Source organism: Lethenteron reissneri, chromosome 46 (assembly GCF_015708825.2).
Source record: "Lethenteron reissneri isolate LAM-NWPU_2019-01 chromosome 46, ASM1570882v1, whole genome shotgun sequence".
Classification (NCBI taxonomy): domain Eukaryota; kingdom Metazoa; phylum Chordata; class Hyperoartia; order Petromyzontiformes; family Petromyzontidae; genus Lethenteron; species Lethenteron reissneri.
Genome location: NC_083824.1, coordinates 8,056,807 through 8,080,638, shown reverse-complemented (window position 1 = coordinate 8,080,638; position 23,832 = coordinate 8,056,807). Strand labels below are relative to the sequence as shown.

At 44.7% G+C, this 23,832-nt stretch overlaps 1 protein-coding gene across 1 annotated transcript in view; it reads left to right on the top strand.

Annotated features, from left to right (window-relative positions):
* Positions 1-3,290: 3,290 nt before the first annotated feature.
* LOC133354290 (paired amphipathic helix protein Sin3a-like) overlaps positions 3,291-23,832 on the top strand; it is a 31,435-nt gene continuing 10,893 nt past the window's right edge. Inside the window, 13 exon segments of the mRNA XM_061571029.1 lie at positions 3,291-3,473; positions 7,615-7,716; positions 9,437-9,703; positions 11,636-11,797; positions 12,335-12,441; positions 13,076-13,364; positions 13,751-13,903; positions 13,905-14,090; positions 14,668-14,820; positions 16,116-16,277; positions 17,028-17,156; positions 21,697-21,815; positions 22,913-23,123. Coding sequence (XP_061427013.1) covers positions 9,446-9,703; positions 11,636-11,797; positions 12,335-12,441; positions 13,076-13,364; positions 13,751-13,903; positions 13,905-14,090; positions 14,668-14,820; positions 16,116-16,277; positions 17,028-17,156; positions 21,697-21,815; positions 22,913-23,123 — 1,929 coding nt within the window. The 5' untranslated portion in view covers positions 3,291-3,473; positions 7,615-7,716; positions 9,437-9,445.

Below are 23,832 nucleotides of genomic sequence, written 5' to 3'. Positions count from 1 at the left end.
GAGGGAGGCCCGATAATTATGGGAATATTCTTTGGGTCTTTCGGTAAAGTCACGTAGATTTAAACAAAATAAACTACGACGTTTCGATCGCGACACAAAGCGGTCGTTATCAGGAAAAAAAAATGATGACGACCGCTCGTGTTGCGATCGAAACGTCGTAGTTCTTTGTTATTTTCTTTGAAGCTGTCTACGTGGCTTTACCGAAAGACCCAACGAATATGAATTCCTGCAGTCACGAAAGCTTTAAGTCAAGAATTATGAGAACCGTAATCTTTTTTTAGGCTGGAGGAATCCGATTATCCATGAAGCACTTTTTAACAATTGAAAGAACACAGCAGTATTGTAACATCTACCACGGACACGAGATTAGAACATCCTGCACGAGAGTACTTACATCCACCAGATGTCATGTGCAAGCTGCTGTAATGGGTCGCTGGATCGCACACTGACGGCATGGAGTGGCATTCATCAAACGGTAGATTGAACATGGCATACATCACAAAAAAACTGCCGAGTATTTATGATACCCTGTAGCTGATACACTCTTCACTATGGGGTGAAGTAAAAACTGATCACTTTCATATGACGATGATTTGCTTGACGATTGCATACGGGAATGTTATACATTGATATTCTTTATGATTTTAAAAATTATATTACGGGTTTATCTTTGAGAAAGTATGCTGAATAAGAAGATGTTCTGAAGCTTTCGGTGCAGTTTATAACGTCGCAATGCCTTGTGGGTGTGACGAGCGGTCTCAATGGGGAGGGGTGGGGCAGGAGTGGGAGGGTGGGGTTGGGGTGAGGGGCGGGGTTGGGGGGGAGTTGAGATGAGGGGTGGGGTTTGTGGGGGGGGGGGTGGTGGTGGGTGGGGTCGGGATGAGGGGAGGGGTTGGGTAGAGGTTAGGGGGCGGGGTTAGTGGGGGTGGTGGTGGGCGGGGTTGGGGTGAGGGGAGGGGTTGGGGGGAGTGGAGGTAGGGGGGAGGGGTTGGGGGGAGTGGAGGTAGGGGGGAGGGGTTGGGGGGAGTGGAGGTAGGGGAGAGGGGTTGGGGTGAGGGGAGGGGTTAGGGGGCGGGGTTAGGGGGGGTGGTGGTGGGCGGGGTTGGGGTAAGGGGGAGGGGTTGGGGGGGGTAGAGGTTAGGGGGCGGGGTTAGGGGGGGATGGTGGTGGGCGGGGTTGGGGTGAGGGGAGGGGTTGGGGGGAGTGGAGGTAGAGGGGAGGGGTTGGGGGGAGTGGAGGTAGGGGGGAGGGGTTGGGGGGAGTGGAGGTAGGGGGAGGGGTTGGGGGGAGTGGAGGTAGGGGGAGGGGTTGGGGGGAGTGGAGGTAGAGGGGAGGGGTTGGGGGGAGTGGAGGTAGAGGGGAGGGGTTGGGGGGAGTGGAGGTAGGGGGGAGGGGTTGGGGGGAGTGGAGGTAGGGGGGAGGGGTTGGGGGGAGTGGAGGTAGGGGGGAGGGGTTGGGGTGAGGGGAGGGGTTAGGGGGCGGGGTTAGGGGGGGTGGTGGTGGGCGGGGTTGGGGTGAGGGGGAGGGGTTGGGGGGGGTAGAGGTTAGGGGGCGGGGTTAGGGGGGGATGGTGGTGGGCGGGGTTGGGGTGAGGGGAGGGGTTGGGGGGAGTGGAGGTAGAGGGGAGGGGTTGGGGGGAGTGGAGGTAGAGGGGAGGGGTTGGGGGTAGTGGAGGTAGGGGGAGGGGTGGGGCGGAGTGGGCGGGTGTGGTTGGGGTGAGGGGAGGGGTTGGGGGGGGTAGAGGTAAGGAGGCGGGGTTAGGGGGGGGGTGGTGGGCGGGGTTGGGGTGAGGGGAGGGGATGGGGGGGGTAGAGGTTAGGGGGCGGGGTTAGTGGGGGTGGTGGTGGGCGGGGTTGGGGTGAGGGGAGGGGTTGGGGGGAGTGGAGGTAGGGGGGAGGGGTTGGGGGGAGTGGAGGTAGGGGGAGGGGTGGGGCGGAGTGGGTGGGTGGGGTTGGGGTGAGGGGAGGGGTTGGGGGGGGTAGAGGTTAGGGGGCGGGGTTAGGGGGGGGGTCAGGTATAAAAGGGAGGCACTGTGGCCGCGTCGAGGAATGGGGGTGGGCTGGTATTTTGTTATTTCAATTATTGTTTGTTAATCGCTAAAGACCTACGTCTTCATTAAATAATGTCTCGGGCTCGGAGAGAACAAGATGAGGCAACGCTGTGGTAAGAATAGCGCGTTTTGTTAGATTATATTTGCAAGGTAGCATTGGAGAAGTTATTTTAAAAAGCCATGAAATACTGATGACCCCTTTCAGTTGTTAGATAACTTACTGAATGTACATTCAACCATTGTTGCTGAACATTGGAAGAAGGGGCCGAGATGAAGCTGCCACCAAGGGGCTTGACTAAAGCTTGCTTGCTTGGCCAAGCAAGAGTGGTTATATAATTCATAAATTGAGCAGAGATAAATTAAACTAAAAACTATTAAACTTTAACTTTTACCAGGTAAGGCCCACTTGAGCAATATAGCTGTTTTTTTTCAGAAGCGACCTGGCCGCAAGTGACAGCTCAACGAAGTGGAAATGTAAAGGATCCAAATACTCTGACATTTGAGAACAAAGCCTAAATTCATTTGTTATGATTAAGGACAATTGCTCAAAACTTCGCATATTATTTCCAGAATAAAGCCTTTTTTAAGGTCCATTCTCAGGTGATTTATTTTTTTCACAATACAGGTGATTTTTGTTGGGTTAGATCGTGTAAATATATAAATGTGTCGTTAAACCCGCCACCACCAAACAAGAGGGCTTCTCCACAAATCTGGCTTTCGCCTGATGAGGCTGGTTGTAATTACTGGCGAAACGTCGTACTCTGATTGTAAACGTTGTGGCTTGGCCACGACATTTGACCACAACATTTACCAGTGTGCTGTACTGTTAACAAGTTCTGTTTACGTGACAAATCTTACTAATTGGCTGTGTCGGGTGGTGGCGGGTTTAACGACACATTTACGCGATCTGACCCAAAAAAAAAAGATTATATTGGTTGCGAAAGCCTACGTGGTTTAAGTTATTTATTTTGTTTGCGCTCGTGCACCACACCCAACGCAGCAGAAGCATCGCCGTGTAAAGATTGTAATTCTGAAGTAAATCCTGGGTAATAAATGGTATATAATAAATGGTAATTCGTTAAATTTAGAAAATGGTTATTTAAGGCTGAGGGTGGTGGGGGGGCGTGGCTTGAAGCTTGAAAACGGGGCGTGTCTTCAATTTGGCGCCAAAACTGCCCTTCGTCCTGATTGGCTGGCGCCGTGACGTCACCGCGGGGTTTTATTAGACACGCCCCTCTTCGTTTCCAGCAGTGGCAAACGGTGTTCGGAGGCTTCAACACACACACACAAGAAATTGTGTAAACATTTTTGTTATTTTGATCAATTTTTTTTCTATAAACCGTGCGCCGCTTCTGCGAAGAGAAGAGCGAGTTTATCCTGCGGGGCTGCCGAAGGCGAGGGACGCGGCGCCCGTCTGGCGCGGGTGAGCGTAGTGTTGAGTGTGGCGAAGCGGCTCTCTTGTTTTGGGTTCGCCATGATAAAGCCTGTCCGCGTAGGCCGCGCTCCTCCTTCGCGGCTTCTTATTCATTCCACGTCGTTTACTTAGATCGCTGTTTAAAGTTGTATTTAATATCCCACGTCGGGGATTACAAGGTCTCGGGCTCGCTTCGGCGTGGCTGGTAGCAAAGGGGGGTAAAAACTCGTGTACGTGAGCGTCGTGATGGTGAGTAGTTGTGTACCTAAAAGCGAGCCGTGGGAGCACGGAAGCTGCTACGGTTTGTACTTAAACCCGACTTTGTTCACCTTCTCGTCTTGCCGACTAATCTAATGGTCACGTTTACTAAACGTGTCAACCTATGTGCTGTCGAGCACGGCAAATGTGAGCGAGCTTTACATCGAGGTTCGCGACCTAAAAAGGCCAGTTCCGTCGACCGGAGCGTTGTCGTTTTAAGTTAGAAAATTTATGTAAATTAAATAAAAGGGACTGAGGTTTCAGGATTCTATCTCTCATTCTGTAACTTGCTGTTTACAGCCGCCTTGCCTTCCAGGGGGGAGTTAGGCTTTGCTGTATGATCGCAGTCTCCTTTAAAGGGGTGGAGGGGGCGGGATAGACGAGTTTATTTGACTGCAATGCACGGGGGTGTGTTACAATTCACTTTGGCTGTACTTCGGGTACATTTCTTTCGTGTCTATGCGTCTCTCCGGGGTTAAGCAAACTACACCGACCAGTGTGGAGAAGTTGTAAACCCGAACGGCGTGCTGAGAGGGCCTTCATCCAGCAGTGCATTGACAAAGGGATGTATGTATGTATGTAGAACTTCTTTCGCACGGTACGTAGCCAACAGTGTTAATCGGAGGTGCGGGGAAGGACGACAAACTAAATGGCAAAGAGCCTTTATAGATGATGTTCCGAACTTATTTGAGGCACGAGTACATGTACGTACGAGGGCAGTTGATTTTTATGAAACGGTGACGTTAATTCAGTGTTCTTAGGTTTTTTCGGTAAAGTCACGTAGGTAAAACATCAAAATTAATAAAAAATAAAACAAAAATCACGACGTTTCGGAGGCAACACGTCGTGATTTTGGTTTTATTTTATTTTGTATTAATGTTGATGTTTTACCTACGTGACTTTACCGAAAAAACCTAAGAATATGAATCCTTGCAGTCACGAAAGCTTCAAATCTACAGTTAATTCAGTGTTTGTTCATGAAATCGACTTTTCAGCAGGATCCTGCATTGCGATATTTGACCGATTATTGAGTGCCATGTATAGGTGCAGTAGAGCCATTTTGTCTGGATTCTTAGCTACGGGGCAAGAAAGGCTGGCTTATGTTCACTTCCTATACCTGACCCCTAAACATAACCTTGCACGAAAAATAAAAGCGGCTTGAGTATATTTTTTAAAAAGCTCATGAATGTATGTGGTATTGAAATGTGCTCTATGGATACAAAGCTGCATGGACAGTAGTTGCCAGACTACCTCGGCTTATTTCTGCCTATTTGCGAGGACACTAGTCATGTGCATTTCCAAACGTCATTGTCGTCTGGTAATTTCCCATTGCTTTCGCCGGGACACGGCACTTTTGATTGGTTTTAAAAGGTTGGCTCTTCCATCTATAACGCCAGTCATTCTGACCGTCTACTTTGCATTGCCATTACCCCCGAAAACTCGATTTGTCTGGCCAACGTGCTGAGTTAACAATTTAATGCATCCACTTTCCGTGTTAAACTGCGCAATTGGTACACATGATTAATAGCTGCAGCTGTGACTGATTAAAAATACAGCACTGTATACTAGTTAAATCTCGCCATAGACGTATACACCTCCAAACAGACCGGTTCCAAGACATTTAGTGGCTTGCCTTTTCGTCTGTTTTTACAATTGGTAAGGCATTCTGTATACGTTTTCTTGTAGTACACCCCCACCCCTACAGTTACACTTTCCCAAGTGCTCTGTTGAGGACCGACTATAAATAGGACTGAAGAGTAACGCAGGGTGTTATACTTGTGCCTAAGCAAGTTTACAGTTTGTAAAACATCTAAAGGCCAACTTGTTTGGGGCATCGGAATACTTTTGAATAAAATTAATGTAAATTTTGATTTAAAGCTTTCGTGACTGCAGGGATTCATATTCTTGGTTCTTTCGTTAAAGTCACGTAGAAGGGAAATAATAAAATAATACAAATGTTAAACAATGAAATTATCACGACGTTTCGACTGCAACACAAGCAATCATCATCGTGTGTGAAAGCAGTCGAAACGTCGTGAGAATTTTATTGTTTTATATTTGTATTATTTTCTTATTTCCCTTCTACGTGACTTTACCGAAAGAACCAAGAATATAACAATGTACATTTAAATGATTAATTTTAAATTAACACCAATCTGCACATCGGTCTAACACTGCTGTATTTAATTATTTTCTAGAGTTTATACATTGCGCTGAAATGAATAGCTGACATTGTTCTATGTATACGTGAGCGTTTGATAAATATGTATGTTGAACTTCTTTTTCACCGTACGTAGCCAACCGTGCTAATCGGAGGGGCGGGGGAAGGACAATAAACTAAACACAAATAATATACGCACGTCCATCAAGTCTGAATTTATAGACTAAGTAAGACCGCATCTAGAAATGTACAAATATGGAGGTTTGCACGTAGGTATTAACGGGGAAACGGTTCACCAATTTTAAGTTTGTTTGCATTTAGCAAGCCATTTATCGCAGAATTATAGTCATTGCTGTAAAGATGAATGCCCCCGTTCCTACTAAGGAATGCTTCATGGTCAGTAATGAATCTCGTCATTTTATATTCTCTGTTAATGCGATGTCTGACTGTTAGGAGTTGCTGCTTGCACTATTGTATCGATAGAGTGAACCTTTTTTGTCCATCGACCAACGTTTGGGCTATCGCTCTTAATTTACTGCAAAAGGTGTTGTTTTGCAGTGTAGAATTGAAGCTGCTGTTTAGTGTATTTTATTGCATTGTGATTTCATGTCATGCAGGTTAGATATCTAGGCGCTTGCTTGGAAGCAAGTTGTCGTGAAAATGACCAATGTCCTCAAACTTTGCTCTCTTACCCTTATTGCGCTCACGTCTTTTTGCAGAGAAAGATGTGTGTGTGTGTATGTTGAACGTCTGTCGCACTCCGTAGCCAACCGTTCTAATCGGAGGTGTGGGGCAAGGTCAACATTGCAACAACATTACATTCCACAGTATACGAATTTGTCTCTAGGTACCTGTTAAAAGTGGCCCAGCGAATAATGTATTTCAATATAGGTACACCAAAACCTCGTCCATCATGGGTTTGACCATTAGCGCCAAATTTCTTGAGGTACAGTTAGCCGATTACGCCCCTGTGGCTCAACCGTTTAAGATTGACCACGAGTATGCATCGTAAATAAAGTATTGTAGATGTCGTGTAACTGCACTGCTCGCGATGATGCAGCCATGGAAGAGTGCACAGGCCGGCTTGTCCCAGGTCACGTGTTGTTCCCAGAGTCCAGTGAGGTTAGGTGGTCCGCGATTTTTCTTCCTTACATTATATATATTTCTCCCATTCTATACATTTTATTTTAAAAGTTCTACTGTATTTAACCAACGTAGTAAATATTAATATTTTACGTGTAAAATGCTTGTTTTATGTTTGGCTTAATGTAGGGTAACCAAGAAGGGGGTGTCGTGTTACAAACCGTGAACCAAACTCTATGTTCATTTGCATTTCAGTTTACGGATGGCGGATTTGTCGGTTGCGGCTGTTTTCAAGAACGTAACCACGATGGGTAAGGGTTTGGCGTAGTGTAACCCTCGTTAGAACTTCTCAAGGGATTATGATGCAGTGAGTGAAAAGTGCGGATACTGAACTCGGCTCATGAGCAGGTGATGTTAGAGCTGATGTTTTTATTTTATGTCAAGGTTATCCTTCACTTGAGTGCAGTAAAATAGAGGTTTTGACTTGCTTTGCCAAAGTTATGCTTTTCATTTAAAAATATATAATTCAATAATTATTATTTCTGATTATTTATCATCCTTTTAGTCCTGAAAAATTTTATTCCGTTATTTTTTACACTAACCATTCACCTCCCCTCTCTGTACTTGTGTATTATGCATCTTTCCAAGTCTGCAAATTGCCGGCACGGTTGCAAGGAGTAAAACGCAGCTTGAGACCACACAGTGGGATGGTCATTCGCCTGCAGGGCGGCTGAACATGGTTCGGTGCAGGCGAGTGCTCGATTGAATTGGAGTAAAGACACCTCACATGGCCGCACACGTCCATTCAAACAATGACGGCACGGTGATCCCTGCCTAAGCTTCTTCTGCCTGTGGAAAGGGCATGCTTTTCGACGTGAATAATTAGATTGCTCCTGCCAGCTCCCCGTCTATACTTCTTTTTTTTACTCCCTTGGGTGATTCCATGCTGATAGCTGGTGGAGATCGGGATGATAACGGTCTGATTTCTCAAACATGGCTTTGAATTTAAAATTTCATTTCAGAAATTCCATTCGCGGGGAAAAATAATATTTCCCAGTGTAACATTTATTGTGATTATGAAGACATTTAACTATCTATCGATAGAATAAAGCATGCTCTCTGCCATTTTGTATTCTCTTTTGGGTGAAGCTATGTTATAGTTGTATAATAATCTGTACTACTCATTGTGGCATTTGAATTCTTGGCAAAAAACATTTCAAATCATTAGTGTACCGTATAATCATATTGAGGTCTTGCTATGCATTGGTGATGTGTAATAGAACCGTAAACTGTCCACTTATATTCTGCTGTCCTTGGAAAGTTCACCAGGAAGCCGAATTAATGAATAGCATCAGTGTTATTTTCTTAGCCTGAGCGGCATTTGCCAGGGGAATGCGAGTTCTTGCCATAGTGATAGCTTATATGTAAATTCTAGTTCTCAACATTTTTAAGTGACAGATATATCCAACCATTTATTTACAATATAGTGCCGCGATAATGTGTCTCCATCATTGCATACTTTAAAAGGTCTTTTAACAAACTTCAAGAGGTACCTTAAGCTTCGAAGGTTTTTAAGATTTTCGTTAGACACATTTTTATTCTTTGGGTCTTTTGGTAAAGCCACGTAGATAGAAAAAATAACAAAAATAATTATCACGACGTTTCTATCGCAACACAATGATGAGGATTGCTTGTTGCGATCGAAACGTCGTGATATTGTTATTATTTTTTATTTTCTATCTACGTGGCTTTACCGAAACACCCAAATAATATGAATTCCTGTTTGATATATTTATATGCTGGTGATCTTACATGTGTTAATATACTTGATGATAATATAATTATTACATTTTTCATTAAGTGGCATAGGACCATGAATTTCTACAATGATAATATAACATCTGCAGCAGAATTCTGTTAAACCTGGAAGTGATTTCTTGATGCACTGGAATTAAATTTAAGAGCATCTTTTTTGAACTAGAAATGCATCCCAGAATTTTGGGTTATTGTTCCAGTTTTTACTGGATGTTTGTGTTTTTTTTTCTCATGCGTTTTCCAATTTTGCTTTGACTCCATAAGAGCTCAAAGCAGTGTTATTCTGTGTTAGAGAAGGGGCCTTCCTTGCAGGGTGATGTAATGGAACGTTTAAATTTCCTCTCTGTCCACACTGGTGCACTTTTCACGTGCTCCGTTTTAGAGATATCCCTTGCATGGAAATCCTCGTAGCTGGGATGTGCCACATTTTAAGTGAGAAACTGAACTTGATGGCTCGTGATGACATCATTTCGCTACACTTGAACCTGGTTTTAATCAGGGGAAAGTGAAAACCAGGTTAGAACCCAGGAGGATCTCTCAGCGGTGTCGGCTCGGTGCTCTCACACCATTAGCCTTATGAGCCAATCAGCAGTGTCCTTTGCAGCGGATTGGTCTTGGGCTTAGGCATTGCTGATGCGTGCTCATCTGCTTCCAGGTTGGTAGAATGAAGCGGCGCTTGGATGAACAAGAGAATGTGCCAGGTGGTGGTGGTGGTGGTGGGCAGCAGCAGCAGCACCAGCATCAGCAGCAGCCACAGCAGCAGCAGGGACCGCTGACACCACGCATTGGAGCTGGGGGAGAGGGTGTCTACCCTCGCCCTCAGCACCGGGCGCTAGCGCCCGCCCCGTCTGTGTACGATCAGATTTCGGAGAACATCCCACCAGCAAGCAACATCCACTATTCAACGACGCCGACATACCAGGTACCCACACGTGCGCACTGTTATGCCTTTGATGCTGATGCCAACTGCTTGGGTGCGATTATTAATGAGTTAAATGTCATTGTCCCCATACTGGGCACACAGGGCATTAGGCATTTAACGATGTGGCAATTTAAGATCGCTACTGTGCTCATGATCACCTGTAAGAATCGATTACTTGAAATTCATGTAAATGTGCTCCTGTTATGTTGGGCTTAATGGTTTAAATAAAACTACAAATTACACATGAGAATCCGTGAAAATAGGGTTGCATTAAGGGGGCAAAAATAATAGATCCTTGAAATTCATAGGTATCCCAAATGACCACTGCCAAATAGGCAGTACTCAACTGCGTTGTTGCCTGATGACTGTTTGAGGTCGTGCCTAATATGAGGCAGTACAGCAAGCAGGTTGCTGATTTGTGTGAAGTTTGTTATCTTTTATTGAATCCCATGTATGAACTAAATTAATAGTCCATATATCCCACACGGTCTCAGTCTGTAAGGGTCTTAAGACTCAGTCTTGTCTAAAGGTTTAATATTTAAGCAAGTGGAATGGCCACTGGCTTTGACCATTAGTTTGCCTTTTCAACCTTCGCATTGTTACACTGAACATGCCATACCCCAAAACTATTAATTCATTTCATATTTGGGAGTATTTTAAATTTTATTAACTGGCTCAAGTTTGAGAATTAAAAAAATATGTTTACGATAAAATGACATTTTCTCGCCTTGAGCCTAAGAACACAGTTTTATGGCATATTTTGGTCTGTGAAAAGTTTTTGAGATGTAAAAAAAAGACATTCTGTCATGGTCATACAGTAAAACCTTGGATTGCGAGCATAATTCGTTCCGGAAAGGTGTTTGTAATCCAAAGCACTCGTATATCAGTTGCGATCACGTGACGCTTGGCAGACAAAGCGTATACGTACTACTCGTATTGCAAGACCTCGCTCGTTTATCAAATTAATATTTATTTTAAAAATTTGCTCATCTTGCAAAACACTCGCAGACCGAGTTACTTGCCATCCAAGGTTTTACTGTATGTTTGTTTTAAAACGTCAAGTATTGAAATGGCATCAGTCTAAAACCCCTTGCCACTGTTTTAAGCAATGCTACATCATAACAGAGAACAATATCACGTGAAGTAAAATTCAGTGTCAATCCTTCAGGCCTGTAAAATATATTTATCTACATAATTTATAGCTCTTTGTCAATCCACTGCTGTATGAAGGCCTCCCCATGTAATTTCTGTCCTGGCGGTACTTTAACTTCTTCACCATGCTGGTCAGTGCAGACTGGTAAGGAGCCCAGGAATGGTGTGTTGCCACTCGTGTTAGCTATGGGCAGGAACCACACTGGTTGCCCCATGTTCATGGCAAAGTGCAGTAATCACTGCCAGCCTCTTATTAGATAAGAGCAATATTAAAACTACATTTCTATGTTAGGTTTAATAATGCTCTTTATGCACCTACAAAAGCTGAGTGTCAAACCTGTTCCCGGAGCACACTACGTTGCTATATTTGACCATTTTCATGAATCAGTGTTGGCATGTGGGGAGAAACTGGAGTACCCTGATAACGTAATCGGATTGCACTGCACTCAAGCTCCACACAAATAGATTCAAGAGTATTGCTGTACTGCCATCTCCTGGTCACAATTCAGTGCTCTTTACCCTCTGAGATCCGAAGTGTGCTTATTTGAGTCAAACCGTGGAAACTAAACATGGCTTATGTAAAAAAAAAATTGCATTGTTTACTCGCTACTTTTTTGGTTTATTGTAACTTTTCAGATTTCTATGTTTATTATCTGCATGCAGTCTGGTTGTGGAGTAAATATTATTACGGTAATATATTCATGCTTTGTTCCTAATATCGCTGGTGGTGTTGAGCAGCAATACGCCATGATGTTAATGCTATTTTTTGACTGCCAACAGGTTCCAACTGTGCCGCAGGGTTCACTCGGGCAATCCCCGGGTGTCCACGGGACACATCATCACTCCACCTCGCTACCCACCGCTCACCCCCAGCCCATCCCGCACACCTCTCATCCCCACACGCAGCCACAGCCACAAGGGCAGCAATTCCAGCGACTCAAGGTAGATGCACCACTGAGCCACTTAATTAGAGCTGCTGTTGTGTTGGTGGGTTGAAGTCGTCAAATGTGATTAGTTGTGTGTGGACGGTGCACTATAGCTTAAATTGGCAAACCTATTAGCGGGGCTAAAAATCTACTTCACAATTCACTTTTCCTTTTTGAAATGGAGTTCTGTATCCCAACGTGTCATTGTGATTTAAAGGATGAAGCATTTTATGTAAATGTCTTATTTTTGAAAAATTACTTAAACTGTGAGTTAAATAATACAAATATTCATGAATGGAGTTGTGACATTTAATTTAATCCTGCTTAATAAGGGTGCACTAAATTAACACGTATTGGATATTTAGTGCACTCTTATGTAATTCCTGTATAGTCTCCTTGTTAAACAGCAGATTTATATAATGTGCATACCGATTGTTATTTTATTGACTACAAGTTAATTCTATACACTTAGTCCAATGTATATGTACTTCTCGGCTGCATTATATGAATGCATGCATACCTTTTTTTTAAATCAACATCTTGTTACTGCCAGGTGGAGGATGCTTTGTCCTACCTGGACCAGGTGAAGCTACAATTTGGGAACCAGCCCCAAGTGTACAACGACTTCCTGGACATCATGAAAGAGTTCAAGTCCCAAAGGTGAGTCTTCACTCATGAGTGTCTCTCTCAGACTCTTAAGCGAAAGATGCTGCACACCCAGATCCACAATCGCATAGGAAACCTGGATTCACTCTTGATGGATTGTTTTCTGTTGAATATCCAAGACTTTGGTAGAGATGTAATGATTTGTTGATCCTAATATATTCTTATGCATTATTTTAAATTATTTCTGATTACTTAATGTGGTGTTAGTTAATGTTAACCCAACTGTGTTTTCTCAACACTAGATTCCGCATACCCGGTTTTTCAGAATTGTGGCATTTTATTGCAAACCCACTTTTTATTTGGCACAACAGTAACAACATTGAAAATAACTTCTAATTTTCATGGTGCATGCATCGAATATTTCAGTGACAATGGATTATTAATGATTTATGAATTTCATGAAAATGCCACCTTTAAGCTCATGGAATAAATGAGTGTGGGTAAATTAAAACTAATAGTAAAAAATATATAATTTGTAGATTGAATCGTAATAGATGACCATATCACCACAAAGGGCGATTCCTTAAGTCTAGCATTTACCTGCTTCCTATTTTGAGCTTATTAACAAATGGGTTCTCTGTGCATTGTGTGCTTATGCATGTATCACATTTTTGTTATTTACACACAGCATCGACACACCTGGCGTCATCAGCCGAGTCTCCAACCTCTTCAAGGGCCACCCGGACCTCATCATGGGCTTCAACACATTCTTGCCACCGGGCTACAAGATTGAGGTGCAGACGAACGACCTCATCAGTGTGACGACGCCCACGCAGTCTGCCCAGCCTGTGCAGCAGCCGCCACCGCCACCACAACAGCAGCAACAGCAACACAGCAACGTGCAGCCTCACCCACTGAGCAGCATCCCTCACCCGCAGCTCTCGCCAACTCAACCACCCACACCAAAACTTGGCAAGGTAATTCTGCAGCTGTATTGTCTGGTTGACCTAGGGCTTTGAAGCTAAAGGTTTTGGGCCCAGTTTGTTCTTGGATGGGTGTCCACATTTGGGTAAGATCACATCGCTGTGTGTTAACACGTTTGGCGAATAGGGGGTCAACCAATGTCCCATAATGTTTGTTTAAATTTTCTTTGAAGTGGGGCAGTGGTATGGAACATGTTTGTTACCGAGGGCTGTGTAGGATATTCAAATATCTTTTGGCGGGGCCACATTATAGTCTGAAGAATTTTCCAATTTACTGTTCCATGTTTGTTTTATTATAAAACAACTTCCTTTGTGACACCATCGCCCCCATACAGTTAAACATCCAGATTTTTCCCCATGTGCACATTCTCTCTCACCAGGCCGTGCCCAGCTCACCAGTTACGCCGTCAGGCCCCGCAGCTGCTGCGCTGGTCAGCTTCCCTACGCAGCATGCAGCCACGAGCCAAGCAAGCCAGGGCTCTGGTCCTGGTACTGGTGGTGGTAGTGGTGGCGGCGGCGGCGGAGGTAGGTACCGGAGGTGGAGGTGGCGGAGGTGGTGGTGCCGCTGGAGGACTGCATGGGACGCCGCAGCCGCAGCTTCACAGCACGCAGCCCGTGGAGTTCAACCATGCCATCAACTACGTAAACAAGATCAAGAATCGCTTCCAGGGCCAACCCGACATCTACAAGGCCTTCCTGGAGATCCTGCACACGTATCAGGTGTTTGGCAGTGGCAGTGGATGACTTTGGAGCTGACCATACGTGCTAACTTACACGTCTAGTGTGTGCTTGATGGTATGGAGATATTAATAAGAAGGCTAATTTACTCAGTCAAATTCTGGTTTCTTTACTTTTTTTTTTACTTTTATACACTTAACATTTCTCGTAAATCCCCTTTAGGGCTTTCTGGGTTGGTCTGCCTTTGCAATAGGGGAGGGAGTGGGGATTGGGCCTCCCAGCACCTACTTTATCAATGATGAAAGCAAGGGCTTTGAGTTTAATGGCTTAGCAATGTGTTACTGTTGCAAAACAATGTATTTTTAGCCCTGATGTGTTTTTGGGTTGTATTGCATTTTGTTTGGCACTGACATGTCCGCTGCTCATGCTGGAACCTCCTTCGGGAACTGAACCCAAAAACACATTGGGGGAGCTATAGAGCACAACCGTGAAACCTTTGGTAATTTGTAAAATTACAATTTGTATTTGTACGTGCAGGAAATTCCTATTTCCTCATCGGCAATGATCATTCCACTGCTGCACTCCATAACTCCTGCTTGACACACCCTGCCCATTGCAGAAAGAGCAGCGTAATATGAAGGAGTCTGGCGGGAATTACCTGCCGAAGCTGACGGAGCAGGAGGTGTATGCGGAGGTTGCGCGGCTCTTCAAGAATCAGGAGGACCTGCTGGCTGAGTTCGGCCAGTTCCTCCCAGATGCCAACGGCTCTCACGTAAGCCCTTTAGTGGTCGCTACGAACGAAATGCATTTGTTCTCCTGTCCTGACCACCTACATACAGGTAGTCCCCAACTTACGATGGTCCGACTTATGATATTTCGATCTTACGATGGCGATAGCGATATGACAAAATTGTTAAATATTTTACATTTCGCGCGGCAGGCAAACGCAGCAGCGTATGAGGTACGATACGGTACGTTGGGACGCTGCCGGGATGTACTGTACGCATCTCCCGCCTTGTGTGATGCCTCACTTTCACCAGCGGTCGGCGGAGTTAAGTTGTCTCGGTGTTCAATGCATGTTAAAAGCTTTTATAGCAGATAGGATTGTTTCCTGAAAAAACTTTCCATGAAATTGCAGTTCATATAGGTAGGCGAAGAATTTACCTTGTTTTTTACTTTAAATTTCACTGTGCAATACAATATTGTATTTAATAACTACATACAGTATATAGTTTATACAGTACGGTACTGTAAATTGCTCTGTTTTGCTAAATTATCATCATTCTTTAAGACTCCTGGGTAGGCTAGGCCATCTTTGACTTACGATATTTTCGACTTACGATGGGGTCGTCATAACGCATCTCCATCGTAAGTCGGGGACTACCTGTACATGCCAACTTGTTTTGCTCACGAGTACATCTGCTGTTTTATTGTAGTGGTTTATTTGTATGCTGGGGTCTGGCCATGCAGGTGTGAGGCTGTTGTTGGTTATTGATTTAAGTTGGCGTTAAATTTAGCAAAGTGCCATGTTAAATCGTGGGTTTGCATCACGGTTTGAATTGCTCGTGACCCATTGTATTAATACAGCCAAGGCTATGAGAGGCCTGAGGCGCAATAATGTACAGAGGGTCAAAGCAAATTTAGGTTTCTGTGGGTTCACGGTTGTTTCCTGATGCTGAGCCAGACTAAAAGGTGACTTTGTGATTTTTTCGGCTTAATTGTTAATCAGATATGTAATGATTTACCCTACCCACAATTCAATAAATTGTCGATCTGATCATGAATCAATTCAAGGTTTTGTTTTAACGACGCTGGTGAAGGTAGTGACTTGAGGTGGGTGTGGGTCACCAACCCATTACACCATATACATCTAATATAATCAAGGAGCATTGGAATTGATTAAAATCATAAATCTACGGAATATTGATGCCTGAAACTTAAAGCCAGTGTCAACAGAAGCGTAGCCATAGGAAACCGCACCAAATATATATACCTCCTTATCCTGAGCTTTCGTGTGGGCTGCCACAGGATTGTGTGTCAATGGTGCATGTGCATCCACGTTCACAGCTGCTAACGAAGACCTGCGAGAAGGTGGACTCGGTGCACAATGACCACGGCGCCACGGTCAAGAAGCCGCTGCTCAACATGGGCAGCAGCACCAAGCGGCTGAGCCAGAACGGCAGCCAGATTCGGCGGCTTAGCGGGCCTGGCACCACGCCGCCCGCCAAGGTGAGTAGATGGAGGACACCGTCCACTGGCCATGCACTCTGACACTGTTTCCCACTCATGTCAGCTCTGGGTCTGTTCGGTGATCGATGTTGTTTTTGTGCATATCCAGTCTACGAGCCTTGAGCGAAAATTATGCACGTGAAAAAATGCAAGAAGGTTTTCCACGCCTGATTGTGGGGTTGTTTGTCAGGGGTAGTTATTGTTTTGGCTTGGGTTTGTGCGTCGGACTACAGTCTGAATGTGAGTAACGTTGGGGATAGGCAGAGGTCTAGATGGATAGTGTGGTTAGGGTTTTGTTTGCTGGAGGGGTTAGAATTGGTGTTTGGACTTACATCTGGATATTGTTGATAGTTAAGGATTGGGCTGTCGGTCGTTGGAATCGTATCTGCAATATTGAATATGCAAGCTCTTGAAAAAAATCTCATGCTGCGATTTATTCTGTTTTCATACTGCGATTTATTTAACCCCCTAGGCTTTCGCGACCAATATTATTCATAACGGAGGTTTTTGGGTTAGATCGTGTAAAAATAGAAATGTCCGTTAAATGTTGTCCATTTACACTAACACACACCGGTGTGCTGTATTAGTAATTTCCACGTTCTGTTTACGCGACACACCTTACTAATTGGCTGTCGGGTGATGACGGGTTTAACGACACATTTTTACACCATCTAATAAAAGAAAACCTGTGCGATTTATTTGTTTGCTGCTTGATAATTTTATTTTTTTGTTTTTTTCTGTCCACTCAAGGCCTCAAAAACAAGCCCCTCGCCACGTTTTACATTGCAGAAGAAACTGAAGCCCAGCAGCTTTAAAGACACGTCCAGCGCTGACTCGAGCAAACACGGCAGCCTTGGGGAGTTCGCTTTCTTCGATAAGGTAGCGCCGTGCAATATGCGTACATTTTTTGGCAGGTGTGCAAAGGCAGGCAGGGTTTACATTTTTATATTTCCCTTAATTTTCTATGATTTTTCAAAGTGAAATGATTCGTGTCATGTGGCTTAATTGTGTGATACTTTATATCTGCACAGGTAAAATAATTATATCTTTCTGCTCTTCCACTGCATTTATCAAAGCTTGCAATCTTTTAATCAGTTGTGCTGTTGTCTTACCTATACAAGTCATTTTTTGTCTGTCTCCATCTGTGTACGCAACTTGTGACGGATTTAACTCGCAAACTGTGGGGTATACGTTTAAAAAAAGTACCCAGATACAGGCGATAAGCCCGGGGGTGAGCCAGCGCTTTTTGTATTTCCCATCCGTCAACTTTAAAGTAGTTAAATTAACAATTTAGTAATCTTATTATATTACCACGTTGAGCGCGCACCAAACCACGCATTTACGCATGCGCGAAACGCTGAGCCGTGGTTGCCCCTAGCAATGCAGATATGCAATCGGTGGGGGGAATTCTCATTTGCGTTACAAATGCAAAAAGAATACACACAATGCTGAGGTAATTTCTTCAGTGTGATGTCCTCTTCTCCCCCACCCCAATGTGTGCAGGTACTACTATAGAGTCGGTAGATGCTACTCCTATTGTCTGTAGATAACTACTAGAGCGGGCGGGGGGGCGGGGTAGTGGCCCAGCATGCCAAGGTGCCACCTCGGCCGGCTGGGCAATCGTAAGTGAGGCCGGGGGCTCTGCACAGGACTAGGCCTCACCACAGCACCTCTGTAAAGCTAGTAGTTACCTGCTATAGAGTCGGTAGATGCCACTATAGTCAGTATACTGCTACAGATTCGGTAGATATGACTATAGTCAACATATACTACTGTCGTGTCTTCAAAAATTACTCGCACTGACATGTTGTAACAATTCGCCTGCTTACATTTTATTTCACCTGTTCTCGTGCCAGTGGTAGGCACTCCTATAACTATCTGTACGGTCACATACACTGGACTTCTGCTCGCTCTGATCTATTCTGCACCTCACTTATCCTGCACACAGTAGCTCCGCACTCAGCGACTCTGCACACAGCAGCTTCGTACTCAGCGACACTGCATCTCAACCGCTGCCCTTGCCTACGCTCCCTCATACCCACTCACTCGTCTGTCCCGGGCGGGAGGGTTCAGCCAACACCCGCCAGGCGACGGCGTGAGGGTTGAGGTCCCGTTGACGGCTGGAGCGGCAGCGGCGAGATGTCTTCACTCTTGGTTCCCGGGCAACAATAACTCCCTCCACTTGCACACACTCCCCTTATATACCCCTCCTCATTCCGAGTCCTCAGGTGCTCCCCTGCTGCTGCGAGCCTGGTGCCAGTTGGCCCATTAATCCCTTATCATCACCCCCCATCTCCTGTCTCTTCGACGCCAACCTCAGGTCACAGTGTATAACCACCTGTTCGACCTCAGTTGCACCCACTTCTCCCCTTAACTCGCAAACTGTGGGGTATACGTTTAAAAAAAGTACCCAGATACAGGCGATAAGCCCGGGGGTGAGCCAGCGCTTTTTGTATTTCCCATCCGTCAACTTTAAAGTAGTTAAATTAACAATTTAGTAATCTTATTATATTACCACGTTGAGCGCGCACCAAACCACGCATTTACGCATGCGCGAAACGCTGAGCCGTGGTTGCCCCTAGCAATGCAGATATGCAATCGGTGGGGGGAATTCTCATTTGCGTTACAAATGCAAAAAGAATACACACAATGCTGAGGTAATTTCTTCAGTGTGATGTCCTCTTCTCCCCCACCCCAATGTGTGCAGGTACTACTATAGAGTCGGTAGATGCTACTCCTATTGTCTGTAGATAACTACTAGAGCGGGCGGGGGGGCGGGGTAGTGGCCCAGCATGCCAAGGTGCCACCTCGGCCGGCTGGGCAATCGTAAGTGAGGCCGGGGGCTCTGCACAGGACTAGGCCTCACCACAGCACCTCTGTAAAGCTAGTAGTTACCTGCTATAGAGTCGGTAGATGCCACTATAGTCAGTATACTGCTACAGATTCGGTAGATATGACTATAGTCAACATATACTACTGTCGTGTCTTCAAAAATTACTCGCACTGACATGTTGTAACAATTCGCCTGCTTACATTTTATTTCACCTGTTCTCGTGCCAGTGGTAGGCACTCCTATAACTATCTGTACGGTCACATACACTGGACTTCTGCTCGCTCTGATCTATTCTGCACCTCACTTATCCTGCACACAGTAGCTCCGCACTCAGCGACTCTGCACACAGCAGCTTCGTACTCAGCGACACTGCATCTCAACCGCTGCCCTTGCCTACGCTCCCTCATACCCACTCACTCGTCTGTCCCGGGCGGGAGGGTTCAGCCAACACCCGCCAGGCGACGGCGTGAGGGTTGAGGTCCCGTTGACGGCTGGAGCGGCAGCGGCGAGATGTCTTCACTCTTGGTTCCCGGGCAACAATAACTCCCTCCACTTGCACACACTCCCCTTATATACCCCTCCTCATTCCGAGTCCTCAGGTGCTCCCCTGCTGCTGCGAGCCTGGTGCCAGTTGGCCCATTAATCCCTTATCATCACCCCCCATCTCCTGTCTCTTCGACGCCAACCTCAGGTCACAGTGTATAACCACCTGTTCGACCTCAGTTGCACCCACTTCTCCCCTTAATTACTGGCGGTTTGGGTGCAAACTTCATGTTGCAATGCACACATCTGTTTGACCTCAGTTGCACCCGCTTAACAGTGCACACAGCGTATATGTCGCCTCTACATTACTATGGAGTTAGTAGTTACTACTATAGTCAGCAGATACTACTATTGAGTCAATATATACTACTATAGATTCAGTAGGTACTACTATAGTCATTAGATACTACTACAGAGTCTGTGCTACTGCCAATGACAGAGCCAGGATTTTCAGGTAGGGGGGCAACCCCTCCAGCAATGAAAAATTATAGGAGTTGTTAGTAAGTAAGGACTTGTCCCTTGATTTTTATTTGACGCGTGTGCGGCGATGGCGCAGCCATCGATCAAGGGTCGAATTCGAACCGCGTGTGTTTGGCATCGCGCTCGATGAAGGTGAATGCCTTCAGGGAAGTCGTGTGCTGTATACGCAACTGCGCACAATTCTGTGAGTCACTTATAACTGCTTTGCCATTCCTTATTGCCAATTATGGACTCAGACTATTGTGCTATCATCTCATTGAGTCCCTGGCACAGTAAAAATTTGCTACAGTGGCAGTGGGGGTCGCAAAATGCCGATTTATTATTAATAAACCCCAATGATCCAATCAAAATTAGGGATTTCGATCGGATCATTGGAGGGGCATGTGCGACCCCCCCCCACTGGCGCCAGTGGTTACTGCTAAAGTCTGTAGATACTACCGTTGAGTCGGTAGATATGACTGTAGGGTCAGTAGGTACTACTACGGTCAGTAATTACTACTCCAGTCAGTAGATACTACTGGGCTCAGTAGATACTACTGTACAGTCAGTAGATACAACTACAGAGTCAGCAGATTCTACTATAGACTAAATAGACCCTACTCACACTATTATTGTATGTAGGGTCTGTAGGTATATATGCCTATGTGGTGGGCAAAACTAATTTTTTGAAGGGGTGGGGGGGGGGTGTCGACAATTTCCGGAAACCTTTTTAGATCAACCATTTACCCCCTACACTCTTACTTTTTGGACTTATAATTTTGTTGACGGACAAATGGCACGCTGGGCTTTCACAATAGCTTAGTGTTTGTGTATGTATATGTTATGTTTTTAAGAGAAGACAAGTTTTTAAATATATTTTCCCCCCCGGGCAATGCCGGTTACTTCCTGCTAGTCTGCCATAAAATCATGGCAGATACATTTAACTTGAGTACCACAACACCAGCTTCCATATTTATGTAATTCAATGGACAGGTTAATATAATTATAAGATCACACCAACTTTTATGCATTAAAAAAATGTACCACAAACATAACAGTGAATGTGACCATAACCCAATTCTCAGGTTCCCTCCCGTTTCAATCCTGCATCAGCAAGATTGCCCTTGCTGTCATCAAGAGCCTCCATGGACTCGTCCCTTGCCTGTCTGTCTATTCTCATCTCATCTTCATTTAATTTGCCTTTCCTCTCTAGCAACCAAGGCTTCTTTCAAAACCCAAGTTAACCTCTGCTCAATGGGTGGTCGGTCAGTCCTACTCTACTGATGTCTGGAACAATCTCCCTCGAGCTCTCTGCACTGCTAGACCATTGCCCTTTTCAAGCCATGACTCGCTGAGGTGCCTTTCTGTCTCCTCTTGAAGAGCCTCTTTTCTCCACCTTTCACCTTAATAATCTAAGAGAAGCCTTTCTCTTGCTCCCAAAAAATAAGCATGCCCCCCCCCCCCGCAGTTTTACAACATCTTTAGATGCAGCTGCATTTTATTGCTATGGAAATCCAAATGCAGCTCCTTTAATATTTTGATTTAACGTTACCTGTGTCGTGTGTGTGTGTGCCTATTGTGTAGGTGCGGAAAGCACTGAAGAGCCACGAGGTATACGAGAATTTTCTGCGGTGCCTTGTCCTCTTCAACCAGGAGGTGGTGTCGCGCTCGGAGCTGGTGCAGCTGGTGTTTCCCTTCCTGGGGTACGCTTATGCTAGGACTGTAAGGACGCGTTAATTAATTGGTGAATGTAGATTGGTAAGGCTCACAATGCATTCCTAAAATGGTTTGAGGATTGATGGTTTCAAGTTTATGCAGATTATACGAATGTTACATGGACCATATTCTTGGTTCTTTCGGTAAAGTCACGTAGAATGGAAATAGTAAAAGAATAAAAATAAAACATAATAAAATTATTTTGTGTTTTATTTTTATTGTTTTATTATTTCCCTTCTACGTGACTTTACGGAAAGAACCAAGAATATGAATCCCTGCAGTCATGAAAGCTTTAAATCGAAATTTACATAGACCAATGGTGAACCAGAAATGATAAATTAGAGGAGAACATGAGAAACCATGGGTCTGAATTGGGATAATTAATTGAAACATGGAGGGTGAGGTGAGTCTTCACCTGTGATCTGCATCTCGTACCATTGTTACATTATAATTAGGAGTAAGGAGATGCCCCTTTCTGCTGTTAACACTGTCATGAGCAAGCCTTTTGTCTGGGAATTGGACAAGGCACATTACCAATGGGTTGCTTTTTAAACTTAAAATAAAGCAGTGCCTAGCTTTCTTTTGTGGTTAAGATTACCATGGTAGGCAGTGATCGTTAAATATGTTCGTGACATTTATTCATGGCATTGGTTATCCTACAAAGTAGGAAAAGGAATTCCCACTACTGTCTCAGCATTGCCAGTCAAGATGAGCGCTCCCCAATTCTTCTTCATGTGTGAAGATATTTGAGACTTGTTCAATAAAAATTAAGTTTATTGGTATATGGAATGTTATTTAGAGCTCCTGTTCAATAAATATGCCCATTGTTCTGTGCAATGTCTTGAAATGTGGTTACATTTTAGATGTTGCATAAATCCCAATTGGATTGCCAGTCTTGAGACTGGTGGATGTTCTACATTCCTATGGCAGGGAAAAGTATTCGCACATAGACAATTTTATTTCTCACCAAGTACTCTCTTTACTTACCCCAGAGTGATGTGATGATCGGCTGAGTTGATAATAACAACCATAATGTGAACCATGCAATACCACGTGTCTGCACACAACTCCCCCCCCCCAACAGCAAGTTCCCAGAGCTCTTCAGCTGGTTCAAGACATTTGTTGGCTACAAGGAGTTTTCCCACCCCGAGGCGTTGCCCAAGGACCGCTCGGCTGAGGGCATTGCCATGGAGATCGACTATGCCTCCTGCAAGCGTCTGGGCCCGAGCTACCGCGCTCTGCCCAAGAGTTATCAGCAGCCCAAGTGCAGTGGGCGCACGCCGCTGTGCCGCGAGGTGAGTGAAGCAGTGGGGACTTGGATGTGAGACGGGGGGTGGGATTTCTTGCCAGGACTCTTGCTGTGTTTTTCTTGGATATTTTTACTCTAGAGAGGCTGGGTTTTACCTCTTGGGAATTTACCATTGTTTTATTCGGTCTAAATGAAGACGGTCGGCCACAGTTTGCGGTGGCTAGGGCCATGTTAATACAGGAAATGGAATTATTTTTCTTAAGTTATCAACTCGTATGGTTGGGTTCTCTTGGGGTATTCCAGCTTTCTCCTACGTGCACAAGGTTCCTTTAAAAATGGAAACCTCTCAATATAGGGCTGCAAAATTTAGCCGATTCTACTCATGATTTCCTGGGGTAAATGTATGACAAATACGTTCCCTCAATTACTGGAGCCCTCACTGCCTGCACAATTTGACTGGTTAAAAACCAAGAACACCCCCCCTGTGATTAGTTAATATAATTTATAGCCAGTAAGCCCCATTCAGAAAATAATTATATGCGTTCCACACCAATCATAATCCAAGGGCTAAGAAACTTTGGGAAATTATACAAAAGAAGACGTTTGCAAATTCTAAGCATGGAAAAGTGTAATGCTATATACAGGGCACAAAAATACTTCTTTACATTTAAAACTGCAACTTAGAATAGGAGGCTGAAAAAGATAGCGTGACATGAAACTACTCTTAATCTTAAAACAAATGGAAAGGAAAAACT